Source organism: Marmota flaviventris, chromosome 16 (assembly GCF_047511675.1).
Source record: "Marmota flaviventris isolate mMarFla1 chromosome 16, mMarFla1.hap1, whole genome shotgun sequence".
In the NCBI taxonomy this organism is placed as follows: domain Eukaryota; kingdom Metazoa; phylum Chordata; class Mammalia; order Rodentia; family Sciuridae; genus Marmota; species Marmota flaviventris.
The window spans coordinates 49863561-49885588 of record NC_092513.1 but is presented as its reverse complement, the minus strand read 5'-3'; the positions used below and the strand labels follow the sequence as shown (position 1 = coordinate 49885588).

Here is a 22028-nt window from a genome sequence, read left to right as displayed (position 1 = left end):
ACAGCTCCTTTGGGGAAGAGTCTGGCAGTTTCCTCAAAAGGTTAAATATTAAGTTACTTTATGATCCAGAAATCCCACTCCTGTTTATATACCCAATATAAATGAAAACACGTATTCACACAAATATTAACACACCAACATTAGCCATATTCATAAGTCAAAAAGGAGAAACAATCCAAATGTCCACAGATGATGAATAAATGAAATGTGATATGTCCATACAATAGAAGCTTATTTAGCAATAAAAAGAATGAAGTACTGATAAATGCTACAATGCGGATTATCTTTGACAACATTATATGAACTAAAGGAAAAGATTACACTGCAATAGTCTATATATATAATTTACAGAAAATGTCCAGAATAGGCAAATCTGTAAGACTAAAAGCAGATTAGAGGTGGGAAGATGACTGCTCAGTGTTATGGAATTGCATTACAGAGGGGTTTGTTTATCTTGAAGTAATAAAAATGTTATAAAATTAACTGTGGTGACATTCAGACAATACTGTGAATATATTAGAAAATAATGAATAGTACACTTCAATGGGTGAATGTATGGTATGTGAATTATATTGCAATAAAGGTGTTGGGGGGAAAAAGCATGGCTGCAAAACCCTATCAATCTATTCCAATTATTTGAGAGAGTACTCACGTATAAAAAGATCCAAAATTATTCTCATATAAAAAAGAAACAAGGTATTTCTACCCTTTAAGAATTTCTAGGGCTGTATAGCTCAATGGTAGAGTTCATGCTCAACACACATGAAGCCCTTTGATTTTATCCCTAGCACGACCAAAAAAATAAAATTAAAATTTTTTCTTTTCTATTTCTCTTCATACACATAACTTCTTTATACTAACAACCACTAAGACTTTTATAATGATCACATCAACCATGATAAAACTTATTTCTGGCTATCCCCAAAGTCATTCCCAAACATAAATGTATCTAATAGAACCTGAAATCAAAATAATAATTCAATCCAAAAAAATCCAAATATTATTTTTCAAAAAAAAAAAAAATCACTGGTTTATAATTTGTTTAATAAGTTTCAAGTTATTTAATGTGAAATATAAAAGCAGTCCAAATTTTAATGAAGTAGTGTACAAAATACATTTTGTAAATTGAAAAGGTAGCTGAAAAATAAGTGAAAAGTAACATTGATTGAATATTATAAGTAGTCTATTTATCATACTGACCTGCAGTAATATACTGTGCTGAAGCCATTTCCCCTGAAGCTCTCAAGGCACCTGCATACCTAGGAAAGTTATGACAGAATTAAACAATAAGATTAAACTCATCTTGAAACTCAAATGGGAAGAAATCAATTAAAAGAACTGATAACACCCTTCAACTGATTCTCAGAATATTTTTTCTCTTCTTGTCTTGCTCATTTAAGCATTATATGGTTAAAAAAATGCTTAAATCAAAAAATCATGACTACATTCAGCATTAACTTCCTGTATAACATTAAAGATGTCATTTAAGTTTCAAGTCAGTTTGCTCATCAATAAAGAGTTTCTATTAAAGGAATTTTAAATTCATTTTTCAGATTTATGATGCCAGGTTAATTTACTATAGAATACTATAGAATAATCATCCAAAGGAAATAAACCAATCATTATTCATATAGTATCTTATAACAAAGGATCAGAAACTATCATTCATAACAAACACTGAGGAAGGAGAGCAATCATACATTCACGGTGATGAAAACCATGCTTATGTGCTACCCACCCACTATAGAGGCTAAAAGGAAAAAGATCAATAGCACCCAATGCTGACAAGAATGGACAAACAGAACTACTAATATAATCAATGATGTGAACAAATCTCAAAAACTTTTTGCTGAGTGAAACAAGTCAGACTTAAAAAAAAAAAAAAAGTACAACCTGTATGATTCCATTTATTTTAATTTCCAGAATGTGCAGACTAAAATGAAATCAAAAGTTGCTAAAGGTGAGTAGAAAGGATGAGGATTCACTGAAAAAAAGCATAAGAAAACTTTCTAGGATGACTGAAATGTTCTATATTCTGATAGAAAACAGACTACAGAGCAAATGTAAAACTCAAAGAAAAAAAAAACAGGTCAAACTGAGTACTTAAGGTATGTACATTTTTCTAGATCTGTTATGTCTCAATTTTAAAAAAGCAAAACTCTGTGCTAACATAAGTAGAATGAAAGAGATCACAGAAAAAAAATATGTTAAACTATATCCAACTGAAGTGTTTTTTATTTTCATGTTTGTTTGCATCCTTTTGAAACTGCCATGACTTAAAAAAAAAAAGCAAAGCATTCTGCACTTAAAGGATCAAATAGAAAAAAAAAAAAAAAAAGAACTTTAAGTAAGAATACTTCCAAATTTCAGAGAAATGAAAGCAGGATTTACAACCAAAGAGAGAATAGAGGGAGGGAGGAGGAAGAGGAGAGGGAAGAGGAGGAGGAGAGGGAGGAGAAAAAGAACAAGAACATCAGCAACAACAACAACAAAACCCGTTGACAGTTATTTTTCCTTGGTGGTTCATAGGTATTTTTCCACTAATTTCATGTGTTTATGCTCACTGATGAGGACCTATATCAGTCTTGATTCTGATTCTTTTCTGTTAGTAGTTTTATTTAGCTTTTTTGTTTTGTTTTATTTTGTTTGTTTTAATGTGGTAGTAGGGATCAAACCCAGTGCCTCCACAAGTTCTAGGTAAGTACTCTATCACTAAGCCACAACCCCAAGCCCCTGTTCGTAGTTTTTAGGGCTATTTTTGTTTTTCAAAATTTTCTAAAAATCTAAGCGTGGGGTTTCTTTTAACTTATCCTAGTACTCATTGGAAACTTTTAGATATTGCCTGTCCTCTATCTAGCTACTTCTTTTTTTTGGTGTGCTGGGGATTGAACCCAAGGCCGTATGCACACAAGACTAGCTACTTCTTTTATTATAAATATTAACATTTCTAGAACTATATTTTTTTAATATTTATTTTTTAGTTGGACACAATATCTTTATTTTATTTATTTATTTTTATGTGGTGCTGAGGATGGAACCCAGGGCCTCGCATGTGCTAGGTGAGTGCTCTACCACTGAGCCACAGCCCCAGCCCTCTAGAACTATATTTCATGTCTAATTTTTTCTCCACATTTTCAAGAAAGATTTATATATTGTGCCCTGGAGAATGCCTCAACATTTTACTGATTTGTATGTCAGGTTTTTTTCCCCCCACTGCTTATTTATCATGACAATAACTATTGGTATAGATGTGTAGAAATTATAACATTCTTATATTTCTAGTGAGAATGTACAATGGTACAGCTACTTAAGAAAACAGTTTGACAGTTCCTCAGAATGTTAAAGAGAGTTAACATACGTCTGAGCAATACACTCTGGTATATAACCAAGAGAAATGAAAACAATTTGTCCACGCAAAAATTTATAAATATCTGTTCATAGCAACATTACTCACAACAGCCCAGAAGTAGACACAATCCAAATGCCCATCAACAGAACAAAGGGTAAACAAAATTTTATAAACATATACAATAAAATATTTTAAAAGGAATGACATGTTGACATGAATAAACATGTCAACCTTAAATAAACCTTGAAATTATTATGCTAAGTGAAAAAGAAGCTGGTTCCAAAAGCCACACAGTATATGATTCCATTTACATGTAAGAAATGCCCAGGACTGAGGCTGTTGCTCAGTGGTACAGTGCCCACCTAGTGCATGTGAGGCGCTGAGTTCAATCCTCAGTACCACATATGAATAAATTAAAAATAAAGGTATTGTGTCCACCTACAACTAAAAAAAAAAAAAAAAACTAAAAAGAAAGAAAGAAAGAAATGCCCAGAATGGGCAAATTCATAAGACAGAAAGTGGATTAATGGTCACCTGGCGCTAGAGGTGGGTGGAAGAATATTAAGAAGCAACTGGCAACAACTAATAAGTTTCCTTTTGGAGGGATGGATTCTAAAATTAGACTGCAGTGAGCTGCACAACCTTATAAATATAATAAAAACCACTGAACACTTGAAAAAAGAATTGGTATGATAAATGAATATCTCAATAAAGATGCTAAAAAAACAAAATACTACTACTATCCACCCAAATGTGAACCTTCCTCATCCAGAAATTTAAACCATTTCTCTTTAGTCTTACCTTTTAAGGGCATCTTTGAGTTCAGGCACAGATCGAATACATTGAACTGTAGCATTCATGTAACAAGTGTTACCAAGATTTGTCAACCCACATGGTAATTCCATCTGATTTTAAAAGAGAATTAATTCATATTTATAAAATGACATGGCATATATAAATCACTAAAGTTCACACAAATCAAGTACCATTTACCAGTGCCTAACAACTTATATTGCACCTTCAACCAACGAAGAAATTTTATTTGCATCATGCTGGCATTAATTCTGTTTTAATTCCTTTCTTGAGAATAAGAACTACCATATCAGTCCTACCTCCTTTGCAAGCTTATAAACAGACTAGGGAAACAAAATATGCATAACAGCACTGCAAAAACACCCAAAAAACTAACAAAAAAAAAAAAAGAATGATGCGACTAAATGCTACATGTTAAAAAAAATATTGACTCATATGTATTGGCCAGTTTTACACTGATTCTGCATTTATATTCAAGATATGGGCTGGGTCATAGCTCACTGGTAGAGCACAAAAAGCAAGCAAAGCACTGGGTTTGATTCCCAGCACTGTAAATGAAAAAAAAAGAAGCTTCAGGGTAATTAGATAATTTAACATGGAGCACTTGAGAATTTAAAGACCCTAGCATTTAAAGTACTCTCTGAATCTGTTTTCTCATTAAGATAATAGTAAACAGTATTTAAACAGTGCTATCTGCCAGATATTTATTGCAGATATTAATTTACTTTATAACTTTATGTACATCCTACAACAACTCTTATCTGTAAAGTTACAGTCCTTAAAACCTCATAGTTTTGAGGCTTATAAGCATAAGCCCTAACTTATTAACTTTATTTTTAAAGTTAAATGGAAGTAAAGCCTAAATAAATTCACTTGCAAATTAGAAAGGCAATAACAGGGCTGGGGCTGTAGCTCAGTGGCAGAGCGCTTGCCTACCACATGTGAAATACTGGGTTCAAACTTTAGCGCCACATAAAAAAATAAACAAATAAAATAAAGGCATGATATCCATCTACAACTACCAAAAAAATTTAAAAAAAGAAAGCAATAACAATCAAGGTGTAATGACTGTTTTAAAAAAAAATCTAGGGGCTGGGGTTGTGGCTCAGAGGTAGAGTGCTTGCCTAGCATGGGTGAGGCACTGGGTTCAATCCTCAGTACCACATAAAAATAAAAGATATTGTGTCCGCCTATAACTAGAAAATAAGTATTTTTTAAAAAATCTAATTGTATGATTTATTATAAGCCAATTTCAAAAATAACAACATTCTTGGGCTGGGGTTGTGGCTCAAGAGGTAGAGCGTGCACCTAGCATGCATGAGGCACCGGGTTCAATCCTCAGCACAACATAAAGTAAAAGACATTGTGTCTACCTATAACTAAAAAATAAATATTTAAAATTATAATAATAACTCTTATTTACTGCCAAAAACACATCTTGATATTAATGATTAAAATGTTTAGGTGCTACTTTCTGAAAGACATTTTAATAATTGTCTTTCCAAAAGTAGTGAAGAAATGCAAAATGTGATCATATCTTACAGCAGATGCTAACTGCTCTTCTGTCATGTCTTCTACGAAGACAGTTTTAGATGAGGGTTCCTCCGGAAGAGCATCTGCTGACCCCATCATTAGTAGAGTAATTCCCTATTTAAAAAAAATAATAATAATTTCATGAAAAGCCTAAAAGTTGATAATGTTTACATCCAGTAAAAAGAACACATATTAAATTATTCTACTGACTGATTACAGGCGTCCCAGCAATTAAAAAAAAAAAAAAAAACAAGCATAATGGTCACATCTCACTTTTTTTGCAAAAAATTTAGCATAAAATCTGTGATTATGTAGTAAAATAGTTTATAACAAACATAAACTGCATGAAAGCAATAGCACAAAAACAAGAACAGGGAAATGGAGGTATACTGTTGTAAGGGTCTAATTACCGAACTCATTTGTTATTTGAAGATAGATACACACACACACACACACACACACACACACACCCTTATAGTAACAATTTGAAGATACTGTTTAAGACCGCTCAATATCAGGAATCAACAAACTTTCCCCAGTAGGGCTATATGATACATATTTGAGACTTGGTGAGTCACATAGTTGCATATTCTTGTTATTTTTCCCAATTGTTTGAAATTCAAAAAACCATTCTTAACTTTCAGAATGAAAAAAATAGGCTACAGGACATTTCTAGACTACAATTCATAATTCGATGATCCCTGCTTCACTGTGAAGAAAAGATTTCAAAGAGCTTTTGTTACGTGGATTTTATCTATCAATATTTATCACATTAAAAATTAAACCTGGGATTGGGATGTGGCTCAAGCAGTAGCGCGCTTGCCTGGCATGCATGGGGCGCTGGGTTCAATTTTCAGCACCACATAAAAATAAAATAAAGATGTTGTGTCCACCGAAAACTAAAAAATAAATATTAAAAAATTCTCTCTCTCTCCCTCTCTAAAAAAAAAAAAAAAAATTAAACCTGAGGGCTGGGGATGCGGCTCAGTGGTAGAGTGCTCGAGTAGCATAAACAAGGCACTGAGTTCGATCCTCAGCACCACATGAATGTAAAATAAAGATATTGTATCCATCTAAAACTAAAAAATAAATATATTTTAAAAAAATTAAACCTGAGAAATTTTAATAAGTATTTATTCATTTAAATATACTCTACCCATTTAATGTTAACTTAAAGACAGGAGGCTGAGGCAGAAGGATTGCAAGTTCTAAGCCAACCTCAGAAAATTAGTGAGGCAACTCAGCAAGACCCTGTCTCTAATAAAATATAAAAAGGGGCTGGGGATGCGCCTCAGTGGTTAAGTGCCCCTAGGTTCAATCTCTGGAACAACAAAAAAAACAACAGCAGAAAAAAAAAAAATAGCAAGATGGTAATCATAAATCCAAACATATCAATAATTACATTGAACATAAACGATCTAATACTCCAATTAAAAGGGAAAGATTCTAGATTGAATAAAAAAGCCAGACCCAACTAGATGCTATCTTTTAAAAATTAACTTTAAATATAAAGAAACAGACTAAAAGCAAGAAGGAAAATGAAAACAATGATTTAAAAAACAGTGGTCATGTAAAGAAAAAACAAAGTAAATCTCAGAACAAGAAATTTATCAGAAATAAAGAACATTTCATAATTAAATAAGATCAGTTCATGAAGACATAACAATCCTATGTTGTGTATCTAATAAGAAAATATCAAAATCTATGAAGCAAAAGGTGACAGAACTAAAAGGAGAAATGATCAAATCCACAATTATAGCTGGAGATTTGAATGCACTTGCTAAACAAGTAGACAAAACAAGTAAACAAACAAAAAAAGCAATAACGATATAGAGGACTTGAACAATATAAACCAACAGGACCTAACTGACATTTATAGTTTATAGAACATTTTATCTGACAACCGAGAATACATACAAATAATTAGGTATAAACAAGTAACAATAAACTTTAGAAGACTATAATAACATTGGGCATGTTATCTGACCACAAGAAATTAGAAATCAATAGCACATATCTAGGAAAAGCTTCAAATGACTGGAAATTAACCTGATTCTAAACAACCCAAGGGACAAAAAGGAAATCATAAGGTAAATTAGAAAATGTTCTTTGCTATATGATAATAAAAATACAATATATAAAAAACTTATGTATGCAACTAGAAGAGAAGTTAATAAATTTAAATCTTAGGAAAAAATAGTTTTCAGAGTAGATATCAATTGGGCAATAATATAAATCAACAAAATCAAGAACTGGAAAGGTTTACTGATAAATCCTTAGCACACTGATCAAAACACAACAAGCAAAAACATCCAATTTATAGGCATGGTGGTAATCTCACTTACTTGGGAGGCTAAGCAGGAGGATCACAAATTTGAGGTCTGCCAGGGCATTTTTTTGTCTCAAAAACAAAAATAAAAAAAAAAAAAAAACTGGGAATATAGCTCAGTGGCAACATAACAAGACTCCATCTTCAAAAAAAAAATTTTAAATAAACTACTATGTGTTGAATTTTGGTATTCTGTGAAAGGATGTCTATAATTTTATCTGAAAAGACACTTCATTTTCCACCTGTATGACTACGTGAGGCATAAACTAAAGCCACACATCACAACAGAGTGAATATAAAAGAAAGTACAGAATTTAGCTGTTTGCTATAAAACGAGTCAAAAATTGCCTGGCACAGTGGCGCACACCTTTAATCCCAGCAACTCAGGACTCTGAGGCAAGAGTATCACAAGTTCACGGCCAGCCTCAACAACCTGCCCCTGTCTCAAAATAAAAATAATCCAGAGATGGAAGTGTAGCTCAGTGGTTGAGTGCCTCAAGTTAAATTCCTAAAATGCCCCTCCAGCGCACGCGCACGCACACGCGCACACACACGCGCACACGCACACGATTTGCAAATATTTATAACAATGCCAGTTCCTTTACTACATTTTTGTGTTGAAAAATATTTTTTAAATATCAAATGAACAATCCATTGATTATATTAGGTTTTAGATGTTTAGTTTGTTAATTCAGTTTTAGATGTATGTATGTACTTACTTATGGTGCTGTAGATTGAACCCAAGGCCTTGCAGATATTAAGCACACATTCTACCACTGAGCTGTATCCACAGTCCCGTTATTGTTTTTAAATGAATAAATATTTAAAAATGTATCAGCTTTAACATCTAATATCAATGGATATATACAAAACTCTTTGGGGTTTTCGATCCATAAAGTATGCAAAGGGGTTTGAGAACTGCACATTCCAGAAATGCAAAGGTTTACCAATTAAAAATTGCTGGGCCCAATGGCACACACCTATAATACCAGCTATTCAGGAGGCTAAGGCATGAGGATCATTTGAACCCAGGAGTTTGAAGTGCTTGCCTAGCAGGCACCAGCCCTGGGATAAGACCCCAGTGTGAAAGGGTATATGGGGGATAACCAAATTACCAAAAGAAAAATCATATGATCATTTTAACCAGAAGCAGAAAAAGTGCTTCATTCAATAGCCATTCATAATTTAAATCTTAGTGAAGTAGGAAAAGATGTCTACTCTCATCACTTTCTATTCAATATTAATGTATTAGAAGTCCTAGCAAGAAGTTATGAAAGAAAATGAAATTAGAAGTCATTTGTTTATCAATTATATGTCAACAATAATTTTAAAAAGAAGTGAAAAAAGAAAGGAAAAAGTAAAACTCATTATTTTCAGATAATATGCCTATGTACACAGAAAACATCAAATCTAAATCCAAAAAGCTATTGGAACTATTAAATGAATTAATTATAAGATCTCAGGATGAAAACAAACTTAGGAAAATCAATCATATTTTTTACATTCTAGCAATAAATGCTGAAAAACACATTTTATAAAATATCATTCAACAGCAAAGAAACCTTGTTCTAAGAATCTAACAAAAACCATAAAAGATTCTAAACGAAAAACCTACAACCCAAAGACAAAATAAAGACCTAAATAAACTTAAGAATTTATTTATTTATTCATTTACTTCTTTTTTGGTACTAGAGACTGAACCCAAGGGTGGTTTACCACTGAGCTACATATCCAGGCCTTTTGATTTATTTTGAGACAAGATCATCCTAAATTCTTTATAAAGAATTTATAAATTCTTTATACTGGCTAAATTACTGAGGCTGGCCTTGAACTTGCAATCCTCCTACCTCAGCCTCCCAAATTGCTGGGATTATAGGTGTGTGCCACCACATCTGACTATTTAAGGATTTTAATACTCCATATTAAGACATTCATTCTCCCAAAATTGAATTTAGATTTGATGAAGTTTCAAGCAAAATCCTAGTAGTCAATTTGTAGAAATTAACATACTTGGGCTGGGACTGTGGCTCAGTGGTAGTGCACTTGCCTTGCATGTGTGAGGCACTGGGTTCAAGTCTCAGCACTACGTATAAATAAATAAAATAAAGATCTATCAACAGCTAAGAGAAAAATATTTTTTTAAAATTATAAAAAAATAAATTAACATACTTATTCTAAAATTATAAGCAAATACATAGGAGCTAAAGTAGTCTTTTAAAAGGAGAAAAAGTTGGAAATTTTTAAGACTTTTAATATAAAGCTTTAATAATCAAGACCATGTGGTAGTGGTACAACTTTAATCAACTAGATCAATGAAACAACAATCCAAAATTAGACCGACAACTGATTTTCAAGAAAAACTAACACAATTCAATGGAAAAAGAAAAGTATTCAATAAATGGTACTGGAACACATGGATATACATAATAAAAAAAAGTTATTTGGAATTTATTTTTGGTGTAATAATTATGTTACTGCATTGTAGGAAGTGTTCTTAATACTTACATTTTTTATTTTGATGTTTCCCCAATCATCATCCTGTTTCAAAAACAAACAAAAGAAAATTTAACCATCTCTGCACAAGTACTAAGTTTTAAAAGCTTCCTCAAATAAAATTTATCCTGCTTATGAATTCTATTCAAAATTAATTCAATCAAAAAAAAATATTTGAAGCCGGACACTGTGGCACACATCTGTAATCCCAGCAGCTCAAGAGGTTAAGGCATGAGGATCACAAGCTCAAAGCTAGCCTTAGTACTTAGCAATGCCCTTAACAACTCAGCAAAATCCTGTTCTAAATAAAATATAAATAGGGGCTGGGGATATGGCTCAGTGGTAAAGTACCCCAGGTTTGATCCCTTGTAACCAAAAAAAAAAAAAAAGGTTTCAAAACACATACAACCAAAAAGCCAGGAAGTCTAACGATTGCTTAAATTGCATACAGTGACACAATCTAAGTACAGGGCAGCACCAAGTACTAAAACACATTTAAGTATACTTAGCAAGTACTAAATATTTGATGACAAATGACAGATCCTAATGTTTTGCAAGTTTAGAAGCAAGAGAGCGAATTAATAACTAGGTTATATGACAAGAATATGAAGACTAATTTATAAAATAAGGCATAGGTAACTAATGTGACTATATAATTTATCATCCAAACCAGGAGGCTCTTGAGAACGTAAGTGCTATTAAAAATTATACCAGGGGCTGGGATTGTGGCTCAGTGGAAGAGCGCTCACCTAGCACAGGCGGGACCCAGGTTCGATCCTCAGCACCACATAAAAATAAAGACATTATATGTTGGGGCTGGGGATGTGGCCCAAGCGGTAACGCGCTCGCCTGGCATGCACAGGCCGCTGGGTTCGATCCTCAACACCACATAAAAATAAAATAAAGATATTGTGTCCACCGAAAACTGAAAAATAAATATTAAAAAAAAAATTCTCTCTCTCCTCTCTCTTAAAAAAAAAAAAAAAAAAAGACATTGTGTTGTGTCCATCTACACCTAAAAAATAAATATTAAAAAAAAAAAATGATACCAGGCCAGGAGTGATGGCACCCACCTATAATCCCAGCTATTCAGAATGCTAAGGCATAAGAATCACAGGTTCAAAGCCAGCTTGGGCAATGAAATGAGACCTTGTCTCAAAATAAAAAATAAAAAGGGACAGAGAGGTAATCAATGATTACTAGCCTAGCACATGCAAGGCCCTAGTTTTAATCCCTAGTACCTCAACAAACAATAATAAGTTTTAAAATTAAAAAATAAATTATACAAGGAGGGAGCTAGGGATGTAGTTCAGTGATAAAGAACTTGCATAGTATGCACAAGGCTCTGGCATTCAATTCCCATCAAAACAAAAACAAAACAACTAAAAATATATTAGGAAAGTGAACCAAAGTGATCAAGACAAACAAACTCTCAGCAATATCTGCATGTCCACAAATGTTTTGAGTCCTAAATCTCACATTTATGAAGCAATTTACAAAAACTTTTGCTTCATGTGTTAAACCAAGATTTTGTTTTTTTAAGGCCATCCCTGTTCCACAGATGTAGTAACTTACTATAGCTAAGCCCTTCCCCTCATAAGATGAAGTCAGTCCCACATTACTCCTTTTCCTTTTTAGTTTTTTAAAAATTTTATGGTGCTGGGGATCAAACCCAGGGCCTCATGTGCCAGGCAAGGATTCTACCACTGAGCTATATTTACAGCCCACTCTTCTTTTCACAGAAGGTACCAGATATTCAATATGCGTCTCCCCTTCATTAGTATGACTAATCATCTCTTTGGACACTCTTGTTTAAAAATGGAACAGTAACTTCCTAAAGGTCTTTTTCAGTTTAAGAACTAACTATTGCCTTTAATCATAAGAAATGGTACATCTTGGGGACTGAATCCAAGATCTTGTGCATGCTAGGCAAGCACTTTGCCACTGAGCCATACACAATTGCTTATTTAAAAAAAAAAAAAAAAATACTTTCTCATTTTTTTGTGGCCCTTCATCAATGAAGCAGATATATGCTAGAGTCACTGTGATCATGCCAAAGGAACTAAATGAAAACTTAGGTCCCCTTGCTTTTTGAAAAATTTGACTCTCATCTCTTAGATAGGTGATAGCAATTGCTCAAGAGACAAAAGGCTTCAATGTGTAGGACATAAAAAAGGGAAAAAAATTTTAAGCTTCTAGTATTCCAGAATCAGAGTTTTGGAAGAGATGTTTAAGAACTTTAAATTTTAACATTTAAGTTCATGTACAATACATTTTTTACTATTTTAAAAAGAAAACAAATCTAATCATATTGTTGCATGTTTTTAAGAGAGAAAATTTTCCATCTCTATTAACTTAAAATTACTACAGAAATAAATTTTATATTGGTCAAACAAAATTAAATACTTTTAATATGTATTCATAGGAAAACAAGTCAAATAATACTAATACCAATAATTATAAAATATCCCACTCCCCTAACATTCAAAGATATCTAATTGCAAAATAAAATCTAAAGTGATACTTTTATGTTTTGAAATAGGCACAATGTTCCTCCCATACACAACATAAATACGAACAGAGCTTTAAACCCATAAAATTATATATTTTCAGTGAGTAAAAAAGTACTATAAATGGTATATTAACACTAAACAGATTTCTCAGTGTTAATTATTTTCACTAATTATATAATGATAGCATATAAAGAAAATCTCAACTAAATTTTACCTTCAAGGTTCCTCCTTTCACCATAACTTTCTGTCTGGCTGGCTGGACTCCAGTCAGTGCAAAAAGCTGAGCCTTGAACACCATTGGAGGTTCATCAGTATTCAATTCTACACCTTCAAATTTCTCCTTTCCCCATTTTACAGTAACTGTAAATTAAAAAAAAAAAAATTTCATTTATAAGATTTCAGATTTAAGCCAGTTGCGGTGGCACACGCCTGTGATCCCAGCAGCTCAGGAGGCTGAGGAAGGAGAATCTTGAGTTCAAATCCTGCCTCAGCATTTAAGCAAAACCCTAAGCAACTCAGGGGGAACCCACCTCTAAATAAAATATTTTTTTTAAAGGGAGGAAGAGGTTTGGGGACTTGGTTCAGTGGTTACACACCCCTGAGTTCAATCCCTGGTACCAAAAACAAAAGATTTCAGTTTTAGAAAACCCTCTGGGATCACCCACTGAGCTAGTTCTTGAAAGTCAAACTATGCCCTTTCATCTTTTTATGCTCATAATATCTACTTGATCAAGAAACATATGCATGCAGTGTGACCTGAATAAAATTGTACTGACTCTAACTTCTCATTCATTATATAAATATTGGAACATTAGACTTGAATTGACTAATATCACAAAATTGGTTAATTATTAATTAATTAATAAATATACAAGTTTTGCCAGGCACAATAGCACATGACTGTAATCTCGGCTGCTTGACAGGCTGAAGCAGAAAGATCCCATGTTCAAGGCCTGCCTGGGAGACTTAGGGAGATCTTGTCTCAAAATAAAAAATAGGGGTTGGGGATGTAGCTCAGTGCTAGGGCACCCTTAGGTTCAATACTCAATTCTGCAGCAGCAACAACTACAAGAAATATCCAAGTCTTCTAAATCCTACTCCAGAAATCTCTGCAGACTGAAGTGGATTTCTCATCACACTCAAACTGAACAATTTCCCAGAATAAAGAGGTTCACAGCCTTCATGAAGTGTTTATCCAAAGAATCATTTGAATCAATACATACTGTTGGAACAAAAGGAGGAGAGAAAGGTTATACAGTTTACCAGGAGACAAGAAAATCTTGGAATAAAGTATACTGAGAATAGGCCAAGGATTATAGGTGTTGTTCCTGAGCAAGAAATGCTCAAATATTAAGAATCTATAGATATACCTAAATCACTAAAAAAATATATATAAAAATCCCATATCACATTTATTAGGATGGCTAGTACTACTGGTTTTTTAAAAATTGTTTGTTTTTTAAACAGAACAAGTGCTAATGAGTGTGTGGAAAAAACTGGAACCCATGTACACTGCTAATGTAAGTGTAAAATGGCAGCCACTGTGGGAAACAATTTGGCATTTCTTCAAAAAAATAAACTCAGAATTAAGATATTCAACTACCAAGAAGTACTGAAAGCAGGTACTCAAACAGATAACAGTGTACATGTTCATAGCAGCATTATTCACAACAACCCACAATGGAACAGTATTCAGCCTTATGAAATTTTTACATATACTACACAACATGGATTAATCTTGGAGACACTGTGTTATGTGAAATAAGCTAGTCCTAAAAAGACAAATACTGGGCTGGGGTTGTGGCTCAGCAGTAGAGCACTAGCCAAGCACATGCAAGGCTCTGGGTTCTATCCTCAGCACCACATAAAAATAAATAAATAAAATAAAGGTATTGTGTCCAACTACAACGAAAAAATTAATATTTTTTTAAAAAGACAAATACTATATGGTTCCACATATATGAGGTACCCTGAGTAATCAAATTCATAAAGACAAGAAGAGAATATCTCCTGTCATCAAGTAGGGTAAGAAGAAATGGGGAGTTTTATTTAATGGGGTACAGAGTTTCACTTTTAGAATATAAAATTTCTAGAGAGAGACAATAATGATGGTTGTGGAAAAATGTGAATATACTTAGTGATATCAAACTATACAAAAAACAGTTAAGATAGTTGCTGGGTGCTGTGGCTGATGCCTGTAGTCTTGGCAACTTAGGAAGCTGTCAGAGAAGGGCAACAGCCAGTTAAGATGGTAAATTTTGTTACATATATTTTACTCCAATAAAAATATCTTGGTCAGGGTTCGATCCTCAGCACCACATAAAGTAAAATAAAGACATAACTAAAAATATATATCTCTTGGTCAGCCTCATAAAACAGCTAACTTTTAAAACAAGTAATAATAAACTCAAGGATACACATTGTTTCCATTGAAAATTTTATATCTTTAAAAATGAGAATCTCACAACTAATAGTTGTCTGATTTCAAACTTCTGAAATCAGAATTTGAAAACCTGCTTCCAGTTCTATCATCAGTTCGTTGACTATATCAAGCACTCACTTTAATTGACAAGCACAGAACCTATATATACTTACTATATAAATTACACAATAATGTTATTATATATTATAAAGGTATGGAATACAGAGGAATGCTTCATGAACAAGAAAGGATTTTTTTATAGGAACTGCTAACTTTGGAATTATGACAATCAACTGGTTTTTGTTGTTTTTGTTGTTGTTTTGTTACTGGGGATTGAACCTAGGGGCACTTAACCACTGAGCCACATCCCCAGCCTTGATAAGTTGCTAAGGCTGACTTTGAACTCATGATCATAGAGTCTCTGGGATACAGGTATATGCCACCATAACTGGCTAGCCAAAGAATAAAAAAGTTTTCCTAAAAGATGAGATAGAGGCTGGGGATATGGCTCAAGTGGTAGCGCGCTCACCTAGCATGCGTGAGGCACTGGGTTAGATTCTCAGCACCACATACAAAAAATAAAGATATTGTGTCCACTTAAAACTAAAAAATAAACATTAACAAAAAAGATGAGATAAATATTCAATAGCATAGAGCAATATGGTGCTTTCCAAAATGTAAAAAATCCCCAAAGTGAAGGGGAAATAGCAAATTAAACTGAAGCTGACTAAGGATCAAGTCAGGAAGATATGTAAGTCAAACTAGAACACACATGTGAGTTCTATGTTGTAGGCTATGTGTAATCCCTGAAAGACTTTCATAAAGGATATCTTGGTCTGGTTTTGAATAGTACTGGATTACTTTAGCAGTAGCAGGTAAAATCAATTTGCAGGTGGTATAACTGTAATCACTAAGAAAATAGAAATACAATAATAGGGGGCTAGAGATGTAGCTCAGAATTGGAGAGCCTGCTTATGATGTTCTAGGCCCTGGGTTTGTTCCCTAACAACAGAAAAAAAAAAAAAAATTAAGAAACATACAGTCAGATGCAGTGGTACATGCCTATAATCCCAAGATACTTGGGAAGCTGAGGCAGAAGGATTCAAGTTTGAGGCCAGACCAGGTAATTTAGCAAGTCTCTGTCTCAAAAGAAAGGGCTGGGGACGTAGTTTAGTAGTGGAACACTTCCCTAGCCCTGGGTTCAGTTGGCGAGGAGGGAGGGTATAAAAATAAGCCAAGCTAAAGATGATATAAGATTAAATCAAAATAATATTAGAAATTGCCAGTCCTACAGCACATGCCTGTATCAGCTGAGGCAAGAGGATCTCAAGTTCCAGGCCAGTCCAGGAAAAAAAAAAAAAAAAAAAGCTGAAGATTTAGCTCAATGGTAGAGTGCTGCCTAGTTGAGAGACAATTGAGATAGAGAGGGACCAACCAGAGAAACTTATTTAAAATTTATTTAGCTGTGTCACTAGCCATGGATGACCTTCTTAAACTTTTTGCTTATCCAAAAAGGGAAATCATACCAGTAACACAGGATTATGTTAAAGATTAAAACAAGGCAAAGCATATAAAACCCCAGTTCACATGGCGTGGCACTGTGGCCCATGCCTGTAATCCCAGCAGCTCAGAAGCCAACCTCAAAAACTTAGAAAGGGGGCTCGGGATGTGTCTCAAGTGCTAGCGCGCTCGCCTGGCATGTGTGAGGCACTGGGTTCGATCCTCAGCACCACATAAAAGAAAATAAAGATATTGTGTCCACCTAAAACTTAAAAAAAAAAATCTATATCTATATATAGATATAGATATAGATATTTTTTTAAACTTAGAAAGGTCCTAACCAACTTAATGAAACCCTGTCTCTAAATAAATTTTTTTAAAAAAAGGTCTGGGGATGTGGCTCAGTGTTTGAGTGCCCCTGGGTTCAATCCCTGGGTACAAAAAAAAAAAAAAAAATCCAGCTTACATTGGGTGTTCAATAATCTTTATCGTACTTATCTTTAATCATTTAAGAATCTAGATAGTAAAACTTAAGGAATGGTACTTAAAATGTTCTCTTCATTTTAATATAAGGCTTTTTGCTGATCTTGAAAATACACTCTCAACATGGAGATGTCAATGGAAGGGACCTTTGAAATTTACTTCAATACCTATATGTTGGGAATGAGAAAAAGATCTGATTAAATATTTAACAAAGAACTAAATTTTTAAGTTAGAATCTATTGTGGCATTTTTTGCAGGAATAAAGAGAAAGACTGGTTTTGTTGTATGCTTATAAACCTACCAGTGTGTTAGTAGGTAGCCTTCTTTATCAACCATTATTTAATTAATGCCCCCTCAATTTAATACTGCATATCCCATTTCAAGATAGGATATTTCAAGCTGTGGCTTTAGAAAAGGGTTGGGTAATTATTATTAAAGCTTGGATTCAAAATTCTAGACCATCAAGAATCCAGCTAGAGATTAAACAGTACTCTTGATTCACTGAAAATCCTGAACCTTAAAGGAACTATGACACAGTCGGGTAAGGGACAGTCAATGAATCACATATCCATACCTAATTAGGGCCATTATACACGTTAGGTGCCATTTTGAATAAGACTGGAACAGTAGGTCCATTAAGTAAGTAAAAATGTGATTCCTGGTCAACATGTTAGGCAGCCATGGAGCAAACCAGTCCTGTCAAATGCCAAACAAAAACGCTGGCGGAGGGCTAGGAATATGGCTCAAGTAGTAGCGCGCTCCTCTGGCATGCGTGGGGCGCTGGGTTCGATCCTCAGCACCACATAAAAATAAAATAAAAGATATTGTGTCCACCTAAAGCTAAAAAATAAACACACACACACAAAAAAAAAAAAAACAACGCTGGCGGATATTTACATTCGTCTACCTCTCAAAGCTAACACAACACTTTGGTCACAGAAGTCCAATACAATATATGATGAAATGAAAATGAACAAGTAAATATACAGGTTTTTCAATCTGCCTCGGAATAGAACTGAAATGGGCATAAAGGGGGCAGCTGAGCCAAAAGGCAGCAAAGGGTGAGCAAAGGGCAGCTATCAACCCCAAGGAGGATGAAGGCCACTCTTAACATCCCTGAGTCCCTCCATCCCTACCCTCTTTCCCTACTTCCTTCCGCAGCTGCCACCAAGAAGCCCAAAGGAATAGCACTGCACCTGCAGCCTGGTCCCTGGCACCCCAGGACACACCCTCACCTTCCCCAGCACACTAGGACAGCGACAAACTATTCTGCAGAGTCATGACTCGGAGCAGCTTCCCCATCTCTACTCTGGCTCCCATCCCACCCAGCAGGCGGCTCCCACGCGTGGCAAGTCTCCGTCGCAACAGGGAGGGGAAGGTGCCAGGGTCGTCCCCGCTCTGCAGCCACCCAGCGCACCCCACCCTTGCGCTCCCCCAGTCCATGCCCCGCGCCCGCCTCTGCAAGCTAGGCCTACGTGGAGGCCTAAGCGTCCGCCGCGAGAGTGCGATAAGAGGCGAGGAGGGAGCTCACCGGAGTACAGCGGCATGGCGGGGGTGCGCAGGGAGGTGGCGGCGTAGGAAGGCTGGTCCTGGCAAAGACCGCGCAGGGAAAGGGACCAGAAGAAGCTTGTGGAGGCGGCCGAGGTGGAAGCACGGTGGTGGCGGCTCGGGTGCGACGAGTCTCATTCAAACCGGCCACTGGCGATGACGCAGCAGCACGCAGTTCGCCCACAGAGAGACTGCAGGGCGGAGACGCGACAGGGAGGGCAGGGGCGGAGCCTGCAGGGTGGCTGGAGCCGGGCGGAGGCGGGAGACCGACAGGCGGAGCGAGGCAGGGGCGGGCGGTGGGCACGCGGCCCTAGCCGCCGGAACAGGTGCGCGCCTGCGCACTGGACGCCCACTCGGGCTGACTGACCGCGTGGTCCACGAGGCCCCGCCCGCCCCGCGGGTTGAATGGGAACCTGCCTTACCCCTGGCTGTCTGATTTTTGAAAAGTTGACTTTTCCCTGTTTTCAAAAATGGTGGGTCATTGCAACCAGAGATTTTTGGTTTTCGCGTACCCAGCTAGGGAGCTGGGAGTTGAGGGGCCTTGCTCTATGTCACATTTATTAAGGGGATTAAAATGTATTGAGCATCGTGATTGTACCTACATAAAATTAGTGATTGTACAAGGACTTATTCTAAATCCCAGCTCTTATGAGCTGTAGGACTCTGAGCCTTAGTTTATCTATATAATTGAAATGATAGTGTCTACATTCTGATTGTTTTGGAGATTAAATTAGGTTATGTAAAGAAGGTACTTAGCACAGTATGAAATAAATGATAACTATTATATCACTTATAATATTAGATAATTTATAGTTGTTATTATAACAGTAAAGACTTGCAAGGGGTTTCATAGAGCATGGTTACAGAAGCAGGCTATGGGTAGCTTTATTGCCTGTTTTGCAAATGTCTGGTAATATAGTTCTCTAAAATAGATTTTTAAAAACAGTGCATGTGTCTGGAGTGGTGGTGCACGCCTGTAATCCCAGCTACTCAGGAAGCTAAAGCAGGAGAATGTAAGTTCAAGGCCAGCCTGGGCAACTTAGGGAATGACTGTCTCAAAATAAAAATGAAAAGGGCTAGGGATGGAGCTGAGCAGAAGGGGCCCCAGGATTTAGCCTCTAAGGTTGTGGGGAGTGACGTGGAATATATAATACATAGGTCATTTGTGGAAAAGTCTTTGCTGCCTCTTGTTGAAGTTGATAGGGAGACCTAAAGATGTAAGGGTGCAAGTGCAAATCATTCTCTAAACTGCACTCCCATTGCACCCAAATGTTCCCTTAGTAACTCTGATCACACTTCTCAATGTGTTTTCCTCATTATTATAAACATGAATCTTGGCTGTTAGGCACTTGGGCATTATTTGATGCTATGAGAATTGGATATGAAAGCAACATACTTTTGATACCACCCATTACCAGTGACAAGTCCTGCTTCCTCACATGTTGAAGTATAACATTAGAGAAGCACACTGAGGCAAACATATAAAGCAGGGTTTATTTAAAAGGGGTAACATAGACTTCTCCTGGGAGGGAGTAGAGGGCCATGGCTGGTATCCTGGTATCTCAAGAAGTGAGAGGGTGACCTGCCTTTTTATATGTCTTAGGCTTCCTTTGTTCTCCTGCCCTCTTCCCTTATCTGTCTCTTTCCTGCCCAGGAGATGCTCAGTGAGATCCCCAAAACGTGAGAAGCAGATGGGCCAGAGGGGCCAAGGTGGCATGATCTTGGCAGGTGAGGAGGGACAATCCCTTGGACAGGTTACCATAGCAACTGGTTGGAGCAGGGGCAGGTTATCTGGATAAGGGTGGAGGAAGGGCACTGAAGGCATTAGCATTTCAATCCCTCTCCGATTTTCTGAACTCACTCAAATTGGCCTCCTTGATCCAACCTGACTTGATTTACCTATCTATACAGACTGCTTGTCTAATTCTGGCTTCACTTTAAGCTTAGTTTTTCTATACATGACCTTCTAGATCAAATTTGTTTTCAGCACCACAATGTCTCCTTTGGTATAGCTAACTTCTTCCAGATCTGTTGAGCTAAATTTAAAATAGATAGGAGCTGTGAAACCATTCTAGCAACTGAAAGGGAACATAAAAGGAAATTTGCAGAGCTAAGTGCCTTGATGTATGCCTGTAATCCCAGGGGTTAGGAGGTTAAGGCAGGAGGATAGCTAGTTCCAGGCCAGCCTCAGCAATTTAGTAAGGCCCTAAGGAACTTAGCAAGACACTGTATCAAAATAAAAAATAAAAAATGGGCTGGGGATGTGGCTCAGTGGTTAAGCCCCTCTCGGTTCAATCCCTGGTACCAAAAAAAAAAAAAGGAAATTTGCAGAACTAGCCTTCCACTGTGTCAGAGAGGGTTGTAGATGACAGCAATAAGCCCTGTTCTACCTATATTTAATGGATAGACTCCTCTTTGTAAGGTGGACTTCTTTAAATAATGAATATATTGGTAAGATCTCAACAAGCATGTTTATGAATAAATAAACAAGGCTATTAAAATATATAGTGAACTAACTACCTGTGGTTTATTGATTAGAATGCCCTGTGCTCATCTTGCTAAAAGAAATTCTGTACAACTTTAAAGTCTCCGTTTATTGCTAAATCTTTCAGATAAAACTTGAAGCCTACTCCCATTATTGCCCCTTCCTGCCTATGAAATAGTCTTACATTATTAGCTATTTTCTTCTTTTATTCAACTAGCATGTAGTGACCCGGACATGTAAAATAGAAGTTATGGGTGCAAAATGAATTAAACAAAGGTCTTGTCCTAATAGAACAAAGTATGTGTAGGAATATTAAAACATGCACATATTAGCTCCATAACTTTTTTCCTTAATTGGAGCACCTGACTGGAAACAGGAGAAACTAGATAATTGGTTGGTATAATATAGGGTAGCAGCCCAGCATGATGGCATACACCTGTGATCCCAGCCACTCAAGAGGCTGAGGCAGAAGAATCACAAGTTCAAGGCCAGCCTGGGTTATTTTAGCAAGACCCTGTCTCAAATTTTTTAAAAGAGGGCTGGGGTTATAGCTCGGTGGT

At 35.9% G+C, this 22028-nt stretch overlaps 1 protein-coding gene across 2 annotated transcripts in view; it reads right to left on the bottom strand.

Annotated features, from left to right (window-relative positions):
* Window positions 1-19149, bottom strand: part of Usp14 (ubiquitin specific peptidase 14) — a 35219-nt gene extending 16070 nt beyond the window's left edge. The window contains exons 1-6 of one of the 2 annotated variants that reach the window (XM_027942906.2): window positions 18967-19148; window positions 13245-13390; window positions 10530-10562; window positions 5705-5809; window positions 4151-4254; window positions 1201-1259 (exon numbers count right to left, since the gene is read on the bottom strand). In XM_027942906.2, the coding sequence (XP_027798707.1) occupies window positions 1201-1259; window positions 4151-4254; window positions 5705-5809; window positions 10530-10562; window positions 13245-13390; window positions 18967-18982 (463 nt within the window). In that variant the 5' untranslated portion in view covers window positions 18983-19148. Of the gene's footprint in view, window positions 1-1200; window positions 1260-4150; window positions 4255-5704; window positions 5810-10529; window positions 10563-13244; window positions 13391-18966 lie in introns of both variants that reach the window. The other variant, XM_027942907.3, reaches the window with a different exon arrangement.
* Between the last annotated feature and the right edge of the window lie 2879 nt (window positions 19150-22028).